At 49.0% G+C, this 16725-nt stretch overlaps 5 protein-coding genes across 5 annotated transcripts in view; 3 read left to right on the top strand and 2 right to left on the bottom strand.

Annotated features, from left to right (window-relative positions):
- The window catches only part of VTN49DRAFT_5883 (uncharacterized protein), a gene marked incomplete at both ends in the record, with an annotated part of 11814 nt that extends 11618 nt beyond the window's left edge, over positions 1-196 (top strand). Inside the window, one exon of the mRNA XM_069413989.1 lies at positions 171-196. Within this exon, the coding sequence (XP_069266107.1) occupies positions 171-196 (26 nt within the window). The remainder of the gene's footprint in view (positions 1-170) is intronic.
- Positions 197-216: 20 nt separating this feature from the next.
- On the bottom strand, positions 217-3608 carry VTN49DRAFT_5882 (uncharacterized protein; the record flags this gene model as incomplete). Its single annotated transcript, XM_069413988.1, has 7 exons — positions 217-561; positions 924-1041; positions 1106-1865; positions 1957-2026; positions 2084-2526; positions 2616-3483; positions 3528-3608. 7 exons carry the CDS (start codon positions 3606-3608, stop codon positions 217-219), a joined length of 2685 nt encoding a protein of 894 aa, XP_069266106.1.
- A 1828-nt stretch (positions 3609-5436) lies between these two features.
- VTN49DRAFT_5881 (uncharacterized protein) lies at positions 5437-7317 on the top strand (the record flags this gene model as incomplete). Its single annotated transcript, XM_069413987.1, has 3 exons — positions 5437-5689; positions 5744-6273; positions 6328-7317. 3 exons carry the CDS (start codon positions 5437-5439, stop codon positions 7315-7317), a joined length of 1773 nt encoding a protein of 590 aa, XP_069266105.1.
- A 3915-nt stretch (positions 7318-11232) lies between these two features.
- VTN49DRAFT_5880 (uncharacterized protein) lies at positions 11233-12351 on the top strand (the record flags this gene model as incomplete). The annotated part of the gene is made up of 1 exon (XM_069413986.1): positions 11233-12351. The coding sequence occupies one exon, from the start codon at positions 11233-11235 to the stop codon at positions 12349-12351; it is 1119 nt and encodes a 372-aa protein (XP_069266104.1).
- A 1411-nt stretch (positions 12352-13762) lies between these two features.
- Positions 13763-15305, bottom strand: VTN49DRAFT_5879 (uncharacterized protein; the record flags this gene model as incomplete). The annotated part of the gene is made up of 2 exons (XM_069413984.1): positions 13763-14575; positions 14631-15305. 2 exons carry the CDS (start codon positions 15303-15305, stop codon positions 13763-13765), a joined length of 1488 nt encoding a protein of 495 aa, XP_069266103.1.
- Between the last annotated feature and the right edge of the window lie 1420 nt (positions 15306-16725).

Raw genomic sequence — 16725 nt, 5'->3', positions numbered from 1 at the left:
ACTCCCGAGCTTTACGAAATCGCACAATGAAGATGAAAATAGAACAACCAATCATAGTTGATTATACAGGTACTTCTCACGTGCTAGTTACATAGCCTCAGTGCCTCAGGCCTCCTGCGCTAGTCCCTAACGGGTTACATGCCCACTTGCAAATTACTGACCAATGAAAGACAAGATCACAAGAGACTCAAGTTAGTCCAAAAAACAACCTACAAATCACTTCCGCCTCAAATGGCGAAACCGTGTCCGGTCCGCCGGGCCCCCAGATAAATCAGACGCCGTCCCAACTCCTGCACTCCCCTCACCTGTGTCCTCACCCCCTTCGGGGTCCTCGCCGCTCCTCGCGCTTTCCTGCCCTCTTCTTTCGCGCTCCTCTTCCTCCTCGCGGGCCCTTAGGTCTTCTCTGAACAGTTGTTCAGAAAATTCCCAGTTGTCATCTGTGAGAATGTAAATGCTGAAAGTTACACGGGAACGATAATTCCGGGTACGGAGTCTTGGGTTGGTATCCGTTAAGGACATCTGCACAAATAAGGAGGTCTCCCCCAGAAGTACCGTTACAACCTTAATAACAACACGGGGTCGCCTCTGGCCGTGCAACACACGTCACAATACGTATTTCACCATTACGTACCAGCTCGTAACTGGCTCATTTCAACAGTCTCCTGAGACCATAGGTAATTTTTCTATGGTATGTTGCTGATTAGTCAGCGCACAATGAATTTAGCAGAGCTGAGCCCCACAGTGTCGGAGATCAGCGGTCAGCTACTCCTCTCCTCATTCTACTACTTCTACTACTCCTACTCATTCTACTCATCCGACTCATCCGACTCATCCTGCCTGTTCTACGGGTTCTACGTTGCGCTTCAGATCCTTCCCAGACGTAGTCGTACAGCCTATCACGCTCCGCAACCCCGATTCCTAACATGAAAATCCTTGACGCTTTGGGGTTCCGGCCAATCCTTGATCGTCGCCACCCGATCTTCCTCCATGGATATGCCTTCTGGCGAGATGACGTAGCCCAAGAAGGAGATGGTGTCGACACTGAAGGCACATTTGCTCAACTTGCAGTACAAGCGCCATTGCCTCAGTCGCTCCAAGACTTGACGGGCATGCTGCCTTATGTTCCTCGACCGAGTTGGAATAAATGACGATATCATCCAAGTACGCAACACAGCACGTATCTAGCAGGCCGGCAAGTGCGCGGTTGATGTACGATTGGAAGGTGGCTGGTGCGTTTACGAGCCCAAATGGCATCACCAGATATTCGTAGTGACCATAGCGAGTACGGAAGGCTGTCTTCCATTCGTTGCCCTGTCGAATGCGAATTCGGTGGTATGCATCACGGAGATCCAGCTGAGTGAAGATCTTCGCTCCTGCTAGCCGGTCAAGGGTCTCACTGATTAGCGGCAGCGGGTAGCGGTTCTTGACCGTGATGGCATTCAGTCCGCGATAGTCGACGCATAGGCGCAGGGTACCGTCCTTCTTTGCCACAAACAGGACCGGTGCGCCTGCCGGGCTTTTGGATTCACGAATGTAGCCTTTCTTCAGAGCTGTTTGCAGGTACTCGCGTAGTACTTCTTGTTCCTTCAGGCTTTGCCGATGTAGCGGGCGATAGGGCGGCTCTTTGCCCGGAATTAAATCGATTGCATGGTCATATTCGGAGCTAATTGGAAGAATGCTTGCCTCCTCTTCGGATAAGACATCGGCAAATTCCTCCAGTTCCTCGGGGTTAGTGACGCCCTTGCTGGCAAATGCAGCCACGCGAATCGTTTCGTTCTCCGTGTGCAGGAATTCTGGGTACACAATGAAGGCCGCGTTGCCTCTCTCGATTGCCCTTGCCGCCTTCTGTGCCGTGATCAGGCGGACTTCAGGCTCTCGGTGTTAGGGCCAACATAGGCCTCTGCCTGAGGCCAGCATACCTTATCGGGGCTAGGACTAAGAGGTCACACGACCCACTTTCGTGTACATAGTTTTCGTCCTTCCTGGGACCTTCTTTCTTCTCTATCCTTAGTGTCTTGAATGAGACCTGCACTAGATTGACGGCCGACCTTTGTAGCTGTGCCTAGTTTTGAGGTCATAACACTCGGGCTGGCTCGCGGTAGAACCATTGGCCAGTATTCCAGTGGATGTCTGGGTTCACGGCCAACAGCCACGGGAATCCAATGATTGCGTCGTAGCCCTTCACACGTACGGCCTCAAAGGGCATCAAGAAGTTCTGCGACTCGCCCTTATGGTCTTCCAGTGATACACGGACGACATGTTGGCCATGAGAGCGAACCGTTTGCCCGTCAATGGCTTCAATTCTCTGAGATCTTCCTGTCACGTCGCCCAAAAATTTCTCCGCCCACGCGAGGTTGACAAAATGGGCTTCGGCACCGGAGTCAATCAGCGCCTTGATTTGTTGCTTGCCGTGGCGGGGCGTCTCGACGGCCAGTGTCGTCACCAGAGACTTCGTCTTACAAGACCGCCTTGCCTTCAATCCCAACGCCTTCGCGGTCCCAGACGTTGGGCCGCCTAGTTTTTTGGCTGCTGATTGTCAGTGCGGGGTCTTTTCTCCAACCGTTTCTTGCTGAAGCAACGATCCTCCGTGTGACCCGTCTTATTGCAAAAGGAACATCGTTTTTCAGGCCCTTCATCTTGGCGATTGGTCTTGCTGGACTCTGTGTCGGTCCGCACTGGGTCTTTCCCGTCGCAAGTCTTCTTGTCAATAGCGCGGCTCCACGATGGCACATTACTCTTGGAAGTCGGATTCCGCTGGGATCGCGCCCCACGGATGCTCTCGCGTCGACCAGGAATCTTCTCCTCGATCTCCTGAAGGTACAAGACGTAGGCATCGTACGTTTCAGGGGGACCGGGGTACCGAGCGGCCTCATCTCGGATGATGGGTAGCACCTTAGCCCTCAAGTGGTTGATGCGCTGTTTCTCCGAGTATTCGATGTCCAGCTGGCTTTCCCACTGCGCTAAATATGCGGCGAATTCCACGACCGATTGCGTCGGCAGTTGCTTCGCGTCATTGTATTTCTGATTTGCATCCTGCTTCAGTAACTCCGTGGGTCTGACCAACCCTTGCAACCAGTCCAAGAACTCTTCGTACGAGTGAGCTCGGCCCTGTATTTCTTTCTCGTGGACATTCCACAGCACGAGAAGCTTGTCATCTAGAGCCTCCAGCATGGCGTCGATCTTCCGCTTTTCTCCTTCGACGGCGTCGTCATACCAGTAGCTATTCCGCCGGAAATGAACACCGAATCGCGTCACGAAGGCGTTGTACTCCGGAATGGTCTTTCCATGGTACCGCTCCATCTTCGGGAGTGCGGGAGCTTTCTCGGCGTCTGCGGCTTCTATGCGAGGCCGCTTAACCTGCCTGATCAAGGCCACGTCGAAACTATCATGAGTGGTTTCTGCAGTGGCCGGTGCAACATCGGAGGGGCCAGGAACGGTAGCAGCATTATCGGATTGGAGTATTTCCCGATAGGCCACGATTCTCTGGATCTGCTCCCTCTTCGAATCTTTTCCTCCAAATGCTTGACGAGTGCATCAAGTTGCTCTGGAGGAAGCTGTTCAAGCTCTTCAGGCGACAAGTTTTCCAGGGATTCAACCGCTGGCGTCATGGTGGCGTTGCGATGGTTGGTATCGAGGAGGTGGTTTCTGGTGCAGCTGGCGGTTCGTGAGATGCCTCTTCCGCCGTGGTGGTGCTCCTATTGGGACTTCTTGTCGTCGTCGATCGCGTAGTGCGTCGAACAGTGCGTTGAGTGGTGTTGCGAGTGGTGCGGCGGGTTGTGCGAGGAGCCATTTTTGTACAGTCTATCGGGCTCTGCCTCAGCGTAGAGCGGTCACTGTTAGGAATCGGGGTTGCAGAGCGTGATAGGCTGTACGACTACGCCTGGAAGGGTCCGGAGCGCGATGTAGAAGGAGTAGAATGTAGTAGAGTGAGTAGCTGACCGCTGATCTCCAACACTGTCGGGCTCAGCTCTGTTAAATACATTGTGCGCTGACTAAGCAGCAACATAGCCCCATCTACACACACACTAAGACCACAGGTGTTTGAAACTACAGCCACGAGCTAAGATTACAATGTAATAACAGGGTAATAGTTGACTTGCTTAAAATCAGGTATCTCCTCTCAACACCTGATTGATGTAAAAAAAATATTGAAACTGAATCGGAGGATCTCTCCCTACTCCATCCTCTGAGGATCATTCTCAATATGTACTGAAATTTGCACGTCATCAATCGTCATCCAGCACTGTATGACCCCTCACAACATAAACTTGTTTTGGTCAAGTATTAGTCATGTCTTGGCCCTCCTGATACCTCAAACTTCCAACAACAGGCCATTCCCAACCTCGTAATCACCTGGTATTGCGACAGCGTTCGTAACACAAAGGAACCGTCTGCGAAACATCTACGCATCGAAGAGCTCCTCGAAACACCCAATAATTGCTTCAAGTGTCCTTCGGCCAGTTCATTTTTGTATACCACCGGCATGCCAGTTATGCTGCTCGCCATTATCTGCTCGACAATCGGCCAAGTGAACGGCGCCATGGGAACCGCCTAAGGATTTATACTTCAGCCGGAGGGTAAGTCAAGCACTGACTGCTCCTTGCACTTGATTTCTTCGATCAACTAATCTCCCTGAACCGGCTAAATCGTTCGACATAGGAAACGGATACGTCATGTGCTCGAAGCCTCCGACTTTCATCCCATTCAAATCAAATTCTTCATCCTCGAAGGATTTCGGCTTTACAGATTTATGACAAGGACTTTCGCCGGTGTAACCCCCCAAGTAAACAGTAAAGATCGGTAATTACTTGTCAGGAGCTCGATCTAGATAGCGATGACTACTGGTCGCATTCTCTGTAGACAGCAATACGACTGGAACATCTAGTACGGAGTACAAAGAGAGGAAGAAAGAGGAAACAAAAGACTGCGCGGACTAAAACAGAGCCCGCTTGACCAAGCTAGCTCACGCTATGGAAGGGACAGCCAGTCTCGGGGACTGATACAATGTAGGGGTGAAGATTTACTGATCCTGAATAGTATTATAGCTGATGACAAGAATGTCGTTTTTCAACACGACGAAATGAATGAACTAAATCTGGCACGCTAAACAAGATGATGTTGAATAAATAAACAAGCTAACCCCAAGGTACTGTGGTGACGTCAGGGACTAGACAAGGCACCTTTAAGTTTAGTTTCCCCGAGGTAACCCCGGAACCTATGGCATCGCGACATCCAAGGTACAGATATAGCTCACCTGTCTTGTGCATCAGGTGCATCAGTTCAGCTGTTGACTTGTAACAGGCTCCTCTTGTTATTTGATTAGGTCAGATAAGTGCATGAAGAGTTATTTAGCTGGGATGTATCACTCTATCTGAGAGCATCTTTAATTTTTCAGCCATTTCTGTGAGCTTCCTCAGTCAAGAATTGTTCCCGAACATGTTTTCCGTATTTTTCGCAATTCTCTCCGTGGTGCATCTTGTGGCCAGCTCTCCTTCATGCCGATGTACCCCTAGAGATCCTTGCTGGCCATCTGAAGGGTCCTGGAGCGCGCTTAACCATTCAGTGGATGGAAATCTTGTTAAAGTTCTGCCAGTAGCCCATGTCTGTTACCACCCAACCTACGATCGTGAGAAGTGCGATGAGATAACTATTCTGGATCACAATTCGAATTGGCGTGCTACGCAACCAGGTGTGAAAGCTAGAAGATACCAAGCAAGACCATCTTTATCTAACCTGATTTTAGGTGCGCTGCAAAATTTCAATTGGGAAAACCTCCCATCGCGGCATGAAAGCTGCTATGTAAACGCAAGCGGTTATGAAGGCGGCTCTTGTGATTATGGCCGAATTTCACATTTTTCAGTGATAGCACAAAACCCAACCCATATCCAGAAAGCGGTCGATTTTGCCCGAGAACATAATATTCGACTAGTTGTCAAGAATACGGGCCACGATGGAAGTCGCTCTGCAGCTCCAGACTCGTTCCAGATTCTTACGAATCGTTTGAAGGATATCAGCTTCGCCGAGCACTTCACGCCCTCTCATGGTCCCAAAGAACTCGATTATGGGCCAGTTGTCAGTTTCGGTGCCGGGGTCATGTCCAGTGAACTATATGAGGCCGGAGCTGCTCATGGCTACAGTATTATTGGCGCCGTATACCCGACTGTTGGAATTGCCGGCGGCTTTTTTCAAGGAGGAGGTTTTTCCCCAGCCCTAAGCACGATGGGAGGGCTGGGGGTTGATCAGGTGCTTGAAGTGGAAGTGGTAACTGCAAAGGTGCGATTCACATACTCTCCATGACCTCTGCCTACAACAAACTTACAACAACAGGGTGATATTGTCATTGCCAACGATTTCCACCACAAGGATCTCTTCTGGGCCCTTCGCGGTGGAGGCGGTGGGACGTTTGGCATTGTCACGCGCGTGACGGCAAGAGTGCATCCAGACGTTCCAGCGGTCATTGCATCGCTGCATTTCAAAATGCCCCAGATGGATGGGTCGTTTTGGAGCATTATCCAAGACCTAACAACCGCCGTCCGGAATCTATCCACGGACGATACTGGCGGTCAGTATTTTTTAGGTCGCGAGCCGGATATAAACGGAGCCTCCTTTGCGAATCTTACCATGTTCTTCTATCCCGATTCCCTTGAAATGCCAGCTGAAGCCGAGGAAGTACTGGAGTCATTTCTTGAGAAATTACGTGCCGCTGGCATTGACTACACATATAATGTTAACACCTTCCCCAAGATCAGCTCATTTCTCACCATCCCATTTCCGTTTGATATTGGCGGCACTGGCAGTATCCAAGGCAATGTCCTCCTTTCCCGCGAATTTACATACTCTCAAACTGGTCTTTCCCTAATGATAGACAAGCTATCAAAGCTGGAATATGAACCCGGTGATATGATCGAAGTCAACCCCGTCGGAGGAAAGGTTATATCCAACGGGAATTCCATCGATAGTGCCCTGCATCCCGGCTGGCGGAGATCCTCTCTGCTCCTGATCCACAGGCGTTCATTCCTGCCGGATTTTACAGCACAGGAGGCAGCTTACAACTACCTTACGAATATCGTCATGCCAACTCTACTTTCTATCGAGAAAAAGCCTTTGGCAGTGTACCTCAACTTGGCTGATCCTTATCAGCGAGATTTTCAAAAGCTGTTCTGGGGGGCCAACTACCGTCGCCTACTGAAGATTAAGCGGAAATGGGATCCCTATGGGCTTTTCGTTGTCAGGAAAGGTGTGGGTAGTGAAATGTGGGATGAGGAGGGTATTTGTCGAGTCATCGATGTTTTCAAAGAGCCCCAGTTTGGGAATTGAGGGCCATTGCGAATGTTACTTTCATTTCCCTAAGACCTAGGAATATTTACACAACGGAGATGTCATGATACACAGAGCATGGCAGTTCGTTCCTTTCGACACTGTTAGAGCCAAACATTGACCTCTGCCTTAGGCTACCATGCCTTACCAGGGCTGGGCTTAGAGGTCACATTATTCGCATCCTGTGCATTGTCTCCGTTCTTTCCAGGATCTTCTGTCCATCCTTAAGTCTCTTGAATCAGACCTGTTCTAGATTGACTGCTGGACCCTATAGTTGTGCCAACTATCGAGGTCACAGCAAGCACTGGGTCAATAAAGCTCTGAATATGAAAACTTGTTTCAATGTATGAGACGGTGGCTAGGAGGATGGCTGGAAATGGAAAGAGAAAATGGGACTACCATAAAAGTAAAACTGATATTGCTGTCCGTACTTGTCTGTACCTGTCTGTGCTCATCTGTCCATCTATCAGAACACAGGGTAATGAGAGTCCTTCTATACATGAAGATGCCGGATGAGTGCTGAATACCAAACCGTACGTCATAACACTCTCCGAGGGAAAGACATCTGCTCCGAGGAGAACGTGGCAAGAAGAGCAACATAGGGGGTACAAGAAGAGAGATCGGGGAACCACACTCGCCACAACAGCTAGCACTAGCCACATCAACCACACACGAGACGTGCCCCTAGTGTACTTATCTCTGACACGATGTCTGTATTGAGTAATAACCAAATAAGTACTTCGTATAGTGCCAAGAAAGCAAGTCATGGCCCAATGGGCTTTAGTCGATCAGATCTCCCCGATCGCTCAGGGCCTCCTGATCATTCAGCGTTCCGATTGGCCGGTGCGACAGAGTGGAACGATCAGTGGGTGAAGTGTTAGGTACCATGAACTCAAAAGTCTCGTGCTGACGTGCTGGTAAAAAGGTACAGATCAAAACGAAATTCAGCAGCTATGGTATCTTGACCTCCTCCTACGCAGCTTCTATTAGATAACCCCTCTGTTAAGTACATTGGCAGTTGGCAAGCTTTTCCCTTGGAGGGTTTGGAATAGTAGGTGAAATTCCAATTCTCGTACTATGACGTATCTATGGCAAATACTGAGCTTCTAATGATTGATTGCAAACCTCTATTTCGGTAGACAACCAGCAAGAAGTTGGCTTTGGCATCTGCATGCCACCTCTCAATACCCTAATGCGAACATCGGCAAAAGAATTCATTTGATGTTCCGACACGATTCTAGATTTTGGTTTCACGAGTTCCATGGCCCCCGTTCAACGGCATCTCAAATATGGAAGAAGTACTATTCTGCTACGTCTCTCGGAGTTCCGGCAACTTTCATTTCTGAACTTTGGTGACTGTTTTTCCCAAATGAGGATATTCTCTCTCTATCTGCCATCGGAAAGATGGGGCAAACAACTAAGAACTTGCCCAGAAAAGAACTAATTCACAAGTATTTTTAGAGCCCGATTGCATTCAAGCGACGAAATCTCTCTGTAAATTCGCGACTATTATGGCAACGAGGACAGAATACGGTCGTCGGGGTATTTCCGATGCAACCTTAAGCGCAGAATGGAGTCAGTACTGTTAGCAGCAATACAATCGCATGCGAACTCGGAAGGAGAGTTTCCGGTTCTCGAACGAAAAGATCAAACTTACCGTACATGTAGCGTCCACAGTCGCGTAGGAACGGTGGTGGATCAAATCATCAATCACAGCCGGTCAAAGTGGTCAAGACCCCAGTGACTGCAGTTAGCGGCAATAACGACCAAAGTAATGCCGGCATTTACTTAAAAATATGACAGGATCAGGAGTATTGTTTGTCAAGTGGAATGGAGCTTGGGTTCGGTGCATTAGTATTTCGTTCGTTCCATAAGCATGTAACATAAGTAATAAATATGCCGAAGCCCGCACAAGACTGAGTTTTATTTGATATTGACCACCAAGTTAATCTAATATTCTTCTTTAGGCACGAAATTGCAAGACAATGTGACTGATTTCTGCAACCGACTGCAAACTTATGTCTGACTCGTATGCCTGCAGTAGCTGGTGCACAACTAGGGGTCGGCAGTGACGGGCATACGCACCCAAAGAGGCTAGGTAATCATGTGGTCTAGCAATCCATTTTTCTGTATACGTGGTAACGTTGCCGGAACGCCAGGAAAATAGTCCCGAATTTTTGTTGCATCCGGAAGCTTAGCTCCATGAAGATTTTTGGCAACCCTGCTGTCACAGTTTAGTTGGAAGCTAGAGCCGGCCTTTGTGGGGGTGGGGAACAGAGTTTCGGCTCGCTAGGGAGCTGGAAATGTAAGTAATGATCACGTGAGCCTTTCCGGCCCTAACCACGTGAAAATTCACCTTCTTCCTGAAACGGCAAATGAATTAGAAATTGAGCAATGTTCCGAGGACAAGAGACCACCTCTGGATGAGAATTCCATCTTCTTCCGGTGGAACATATTTCAAATCCTAATGTGCAGCTATTACTATGGATAGTGCGCTGAAATGTCCCACAAAGCGTTGAATAGAGGTTCTTTACGGTGATATTCGGGAAAATTCCGCTCGAATAGCAGTACTAATAGTATCGGTTTCCGGGAATAGCCGAAGTCGATAATGCTGCCAATGGCGTCCAAATGATCTTGGCCAGCACTTTTTCTTTTCAATTCTTAACCGCCCAATGGTGTGACGTGTCTGCCTCTTGACAGCACTAGTATCGATTAGACTACTAATTTGCCTTGGCACTGAAGTGCTCGCCCAGCTGTTGGCACCTAGGGCTACGGAAAGTTCGACCCGAATACTCTCTCTATATACCTTTTGGCACGCAGCACTACAACGTTATGTTACCTGCTATCAATACTGACTTTTGGACAAATGCTAAATCAATTCAAGGCTACCAACGTTGCTATAGCTGTCTTCATGGTTGAGCTCAGTGAACAGTATTCTTCACTCTTCATCAACAGGCAATGAATTTCTTGCTAAGTGTAATACTCCCAGCTTTGGAGAGTTAGTGAATGTGTTTAACTACGCGCATGTTTGTTATTTGTGTAGACAAGCCATCCTCTTCCGTACCTTCAAAACCTGCGACGATCGTCGTTTTCATTCTCAGGGAATGGCCCCGATGATGTTCCACTTGGCATCGACGGTCGCGTTGCATTCTTCTCGTGCTTTGACTCGAAAATTGTTACAAGGCCGTCATTTGTCACACAGATTATCCGGCGGTTAAATGTCGAAAGAGAAGGATGTGTGCATTCTGCTTTGGAGTTACGTAGTATGCCCCTTTTTCTAGGCTATCAATGAGGCGTGAAATCTCTTCCTTCTAACCATCTTGGAGATAATACAGACCACACACAGGTCGCAGCAAACTATGACATGCAGCTCAAGTTCATCGGCAAAGCAATGCTGATATCACGATCCCATTTTATGCGTTGTTCCAACTGCCGAGCTGATCAGCTGAAAGATTAATTGAAATCATAACTTTATTTCCCGCAATTTCAAGTATCCGCCAATCATCGCTACACAATGCATTCTTGATATGGATATGTCTAACCTGCTTCGGTTAGGAAAGTTAAATGGCCTAAACCTCATTTGTTATGCGATCTAGATCTCCATTACAGGGGTTTTTGTAAATTGAGAGTTTGTAAATTATGAGCAACATAGAGTCGCCATATACAACCAGACTATAGTAGGAGCAGATTCAGGTTGACTACTACATTGCTCCGTTTCCTATTATCAGCTGTCAAAGAAAATAAACCGAATCGAGTGACTACTAGTCGGCAAATGGCCAACAAAACGATTCCGAGCAAAGCCCTGGACGTAGTGGTATAAGAACACCATCATTCAACAGCCATCAACGATGAATGGAAATTCTGCAACCAGTCCTTCATAGTCAGTTCTGACAACATAGTACTTCATTTTCCAGAATGATTCTGAGTCTCAATGTACGGCGGGGCCACTTTGCTGGCTTGGGGCTCACTTTATCTTGGCTTTTTCTTTTGATCATTTTCCTCCAAGCATCCTACGTACACTCATTGCCTGCATCTTCCGCACCCAGCAAGATCATCGTGAACGACGATGAACGTGCGATCGCCTCTAGCGGAACTTATCCACGCCTCACTCGACTCCAAGACGGAGGTATTCTTGCGGGATACACTACACGCAATGGCAATCAACGCATCTTGAAAGTTGCCAGAAGCGATGATAACGGCAAGACTTTTTCCGAGATTGGAGAGGTGACGAGAGGGGTTGGAGACGTTGATAACCTGTTTTTGCTCGAGGTTTCTCCCAACACGGTACTGGCAGCTTTTCGCAACCATGATTATGGATCCGACGGCAGCACTATTACGTATTTCCGGATTACGGTCTGTCAGTCAACGGACGGGGGCCGGTCATGGAAGTATCTGTCGCAGGCCTATGAGAAGACGGCACCATGGGGCCTCTGGGAACCTTTTATGCGCATTGGACGCGGCGGCGAGGTGCAGCTTTATTACGCCCAAGAAACTGCTGCTGATGATCAGCTTATCATGGAGGTCGTGTCCTATGATCAAGGCAAAACTTGGAGCGCTCCGCGTGTCGTTGTGGACGGGGATGGCCATGTTCGGGATGGTATGCTGGGCATCGCCGAAACATTCGACCAAGACAAACCAGCACTGGTCATGGTTTTCGAAGCAGGCCGAGGCTTATTCAGTGTTGAAGCCGTGATTTCGTATGACGACGGAAATACCTGGGGTTATCGTCATGTAATCTACAGCCCATCCGGCCACAATGCTGGTGCGCCACAGATCTCGTCGTTTGGGGATGGATCATTGGCCGTCGTCTTCATGACCGACGATCAGGCTTCGGAGGTCAACTGGGTCAACCACGCAGCCATCCGAGCCGTCTACGGCACCGCACCAGTGAACGGTCAAATCCAATGGAGCGAGCCAGCGGAAGTGTCACCGGAAAACAGCTTCTGGCCTGGTGTCTTTGCTCTGGATGATCAAACGGCACTGGCGGCCTATGACCACGGCGGGCCTAAGGTCAAGTCGTTGTCCCGGCCTTGAAGGCGAAATGTGCGAAGTGTATCTCGATCTTGTGATGTTTCGCGCATAAAACATGCTGGCTGAACCCAAGAGTCCAGGATGTTATTTCATTTGATCGTCAATGTACATGGAGCGTCATTTGTCTTGGAAGTGATTCTCTTTAGCAACCCGTGACATATTATGTATATACCTTAGGTATATTTGGGTATACATGCTCCTAGGTCGCAGGTAGGAAAAAAATGTTTATCTCTGTGGGTTAGTCCAGTAAACATTGTATCGCAAGTTCAGGTACCCCAGTCAGCACTACCGCTAAGTATTGCAAAAATTACAACTTCTATTTTGCCGATTTAAGCTCTAGCAGACACGACTGTAAGTACTTGAATACATGACCAAAACTACGTGATGCTATGAGGGGTCATACGATACTCAATGACCCTTGGTGACGTGCACATTTTAGTACATAAGAGCATTATCTTCAGAGGATGGGGAAGACAGAATATCCCTTCTTTCAGTTTCAATAATAATTTTGTGTCTGTCAGGTGTTGTGGAAAAATACCTGCCACTGTCAAGTCAACTATTACACGGTTATTGCTGATGATCTTAGCTCGTGACTGTAGATTTCTTACAGTTATGAGCCCGGATTCCTCTTGAAAGCTACTGGATTTTATCGTTGAACTCTTCAGTCACGGAATACTTGTTTCTAAAATCATTGTGTCGTCCCAAGTTGTCAAACTCGTGAATCCCAGCGATTGGATTCCCTGGAACGAGAGATTTGTTGCCCTGGCCGACGCCGAAGGACTTTGGGAGTACATCAACCCGAAAGTGAAGAAAGGGGACAATGATCCGGAATGAACGTCGATCTTTGACACGAGCTGGAACTGCTGCGGCTCGAGCAAGTGCCGCATCGAGTGGTTCGATTCGAGAAGAGGTGGACGAATATCACCACCCTACCAACGAATGGGAGATGACGACTGAGGGAAGATTATGTTTTAGATCTGCCATGGCTGATTATGACAGAGAATATAAATTATACAACGCAGAGAAAGACAGTATCAGTCAGCTGGTTCAAATCATACAGGAAACGGTCGATGCTTCCCTCTATGATATAATCTGCAAATCGTGCAACTCACTGGACATCTGGTACAGCAACCTCAGGGAACACGCTGGAATGGATGATCCGGATACAGTCAACTAGACAATTGACAGATATGGAGAGGCAATCAACCCCTAAATACAAAGTATCAAGCATTCCTGGAAATCCCAGCATGTTCTCGTCATTTCTGCTGCGTCAATTTCAACCATCATGAAATACAAAAAGGCTCTCGAACAATCAGAATTTTCGTTTCCTCGTTGATTTTCCAGTCATCATTGTCAGTTTCCAACACTCGCTTCAATCCATACAAGCCAATCTTGGGGATACATATATCATTATCTATTTCTTCCGGCTCTGGGTAAAAGTCTTAGGCGTGGTCAGCGTCTGAGGAGTGTTCCGACGAAGTCTGGGTCCAATCAGGTGGTCGAAGGACGGAGAGTGGGCAACACGATTTGAGAAGTCCTCAATGTCCCAAAGGTAGCCGAGAGTCTTGAGCACAGAGGTCGAGCTGTAGGGCTCGGGCTTGCCGGTCTTGGGATTCAGTCCATAGTTCTCAACGTGGCCCTCGGGTGCATAGGGAGAGATCAGCCATGTGGGCATGCGGCCACCATAGCGGTCAAACTTCAGCGTGTACTCCGAACCGTCCTTTGCCTTGGTGGTGAAAGTCTTGTCGTCAGGACGAACAGCGAGAGGAGCAGGGACGTGGTCGTAGAAGCCGCCAGTCTCGTCGTACGTCACCAGGAGCAGACTCTCTTCCCAGTGGGGACCATTGCGTAGAGCGTCGTAGATCTGCTTGACAAAGACCTCACCATACGAGACGTTGCCGTCAGGGTGCATCGAGTTGGTGTTCAAACCGCAGCACGACGGATTAATGTAGGACAGCTGAGGGAGGTTGCCCAGGTACGCATCCTGGAAGAAGTTCTCGATCGGCACAACGCTGTCCTTCGCGTTCTTCTTCGTCCAGTCGAAAAACAGCGCATCGGGATTGAAAGCACCGTTGGTGCCGTCGTAGTTGCGCCAGGTGATACCCTTCTCGGAGGCTGCCTCGAAGATACTCTTGATGGGAATTGCTGAGTTGTCAAAGTCCTTGTCATTGGAACCGTGGCCGTCAGGAGTTCCTGCCACAGAGCACAGACGGTTCGGGTTGGTAGGCTTGTTTTGTTAGCTTGTGGCCAACCTGAAAGGGGAAAGGGAAGTAATGACATACACCCGGAACGCAAGAGAACCAGTAGTTGAAAGTAGTGTACTCCTCCACGAGGTCAACCAGAGTCGGAACGTCCCGGGCGGCGTAATAGCCCAGCACCTGTTCGGCAGCAAGTTGCGGCGTGATGTCAGGGTAGCTGATCAGGTGCTTCTCGAGGAAGCCCCTGTTGTGGGCCTTTAGAGTACCATTCGCGATTGCCTCGTTGTCCGGCGAATACGTGCCATAGAACTGGAAGTTGTTGCCGACAACGGAGTGATCCGGGTCATTCTTCACCGAGTCGTAATTCTTCTTCGCCTGGCAGTACTTCTTTCCATGGTGCTTGTCCGTCTTCTCGTAAAGACAATGAGGGCCGTTGTTCGCAGGGTTGTCCAGGCCTGGGTGTCTGATATCGCCAAGCATGTTGTCGAAGGATCGGTTCTCGAGCAAAATCCAAACCACGCGCTTGATCTTGGACTTAAGATTGGCAATTGACGCCCTGGAGCCGGCCCTGTAACCGAACGGGGCGGAGATCTGAGTCTTCTTCTGCAGCTCAGACTGCACCTCACGAGACCATAGGTTATGGGGAACCTCCGAGGTCTCCACCGTCTCGGTGGTGTCGGGGTTGGCAATCGGCTGGGCGACGGCTGTAGAGCCAAGCGCGAGCGCGTAGAGCGCCGCAATGGCGGTACTGGTCTTCATCTTGTCGAGCGATTTGTCTTTCTCGGTGATGGAAGGGGAGCTGGCCGGATCCTAGGAGGACGGTGAGAAGAGAAGACACCACAATGGGGAAGAATGCAGGCCTTTTATAGCTCGTAGCATAAAGTGAAGGCATCATTGTCAACGCTGGAGCTAGAACGATGCTGTTCCCACGTGCAGCCTTTCCCGAGCTCCAACTGGATGGGTGAATTGCCGTCATACCCGTGGAAAGTAATGCTCAGATGACATGGTGAATAGTATCCCAAAGTAAAAGCTGGGACAGACCACCAATTACCATCGCGTGCCACCTTGTATTCTGAATGATAGGTACTTTGCGAGCCCGATGTCTAAGGAACCTGTGTCCAGAACATCCTGCAGACCCAACGGGGGTAATTCCGAGAAGATTCCATGCCCAATGGGATAGCCGGAGAGGCAAACTAAGCGAGATTCTGGAGTAACTGAGGTACTCGCTAACGGACATCGGTCCGGTGGTGACATCAATGTGTCAGTCGTGTCACTTGCATTTGGTTGTCCGACTATCTAGCACTAACAAAGTTGAAGAGTCCCGAAGTCTTGGTCAGCTTAGCGAGAGCTTGATCAAGCCATGATAGGAGCTTGGACTTTGATCTCTCTTGGGCGTGACTAATATGGGCACTGTTATTGGCTGATCATTGGAGCTTAACTCGATGGCGTTCTATAGGGCTATGAACCACGCTCGAGTACTCTTGTTCTCGGTGAAGAAAGTACTCGCAAAAGTCCCATAGTATGATCCTTGAATTAATCCTCGAATGGTAAAGTGCCATGGATTCAATATGTATCAACAGCATTGTAGTTTATCCATTCGACCAACCACGTACGTTGGTGAGAACCGTGTAGATGAACCCCGCGCTGGTTGTCTTTAGCGCAGAAACGATTCTGGAGCTCCTCGGAAAACATTGACTCTTTTCCTTGATGTCGTGGCCGTCAATTGAGCCTTGGATTTGAGTATTCGGCGGCCTGTTCCGAGTAATCCCCCTCATTCGCGAGGGAATCAATTGAAGGATTGTTCTTGGATTTCCACATCCTCTCGGCAGGCACACACAGGCCAACATCTCAACATCTGCCGAACTCCCCGTTGTTCGCATGCCCCCACACCGACGTCACTCACGCCGAGGTTCATGCGGGGCTCAGGTACCGAACCCTAACCTAATTCAGAATAGTGTTTTGTTTCCTCATTGCTTGTTTGCAGACTCGGTCCAATCAGAGCCATTGTTGATGGCAGGTGCTTCCATCAACGCCTGGTCTTCGGCCATTGCCCGACAGCAACAATCGAAAAGAATGATTGAGATGCTCAACGCTCATTTCAGAAGCAGAAATTGATTGCCTATGGAAGTCACCTTTTGACATTTCTCCGATGACATCCAATGGGTGCGGGGAGTCCGAT

This window comes from Thermomyces lanuginosus (assembly GCF_041956635.1).
Source record: "Thermomyces lanuginosus strain ATCC 200065 unplaced genomic scaffold VTN49scaffold_36, whole genome shotgun sequence".
Classification (NCBI taxonomy): Eukaryota; Fungi; Ascomycota; class Eurotiomycetes; order Eurotiales; family Trichocomaceae; genus Thermomyces; species Thermomyces lanuginosus.
Note: the sequence above shows the minus strand (reverse complement) of the source record. Positions and strands in the feature narration are given on the sequence as shown.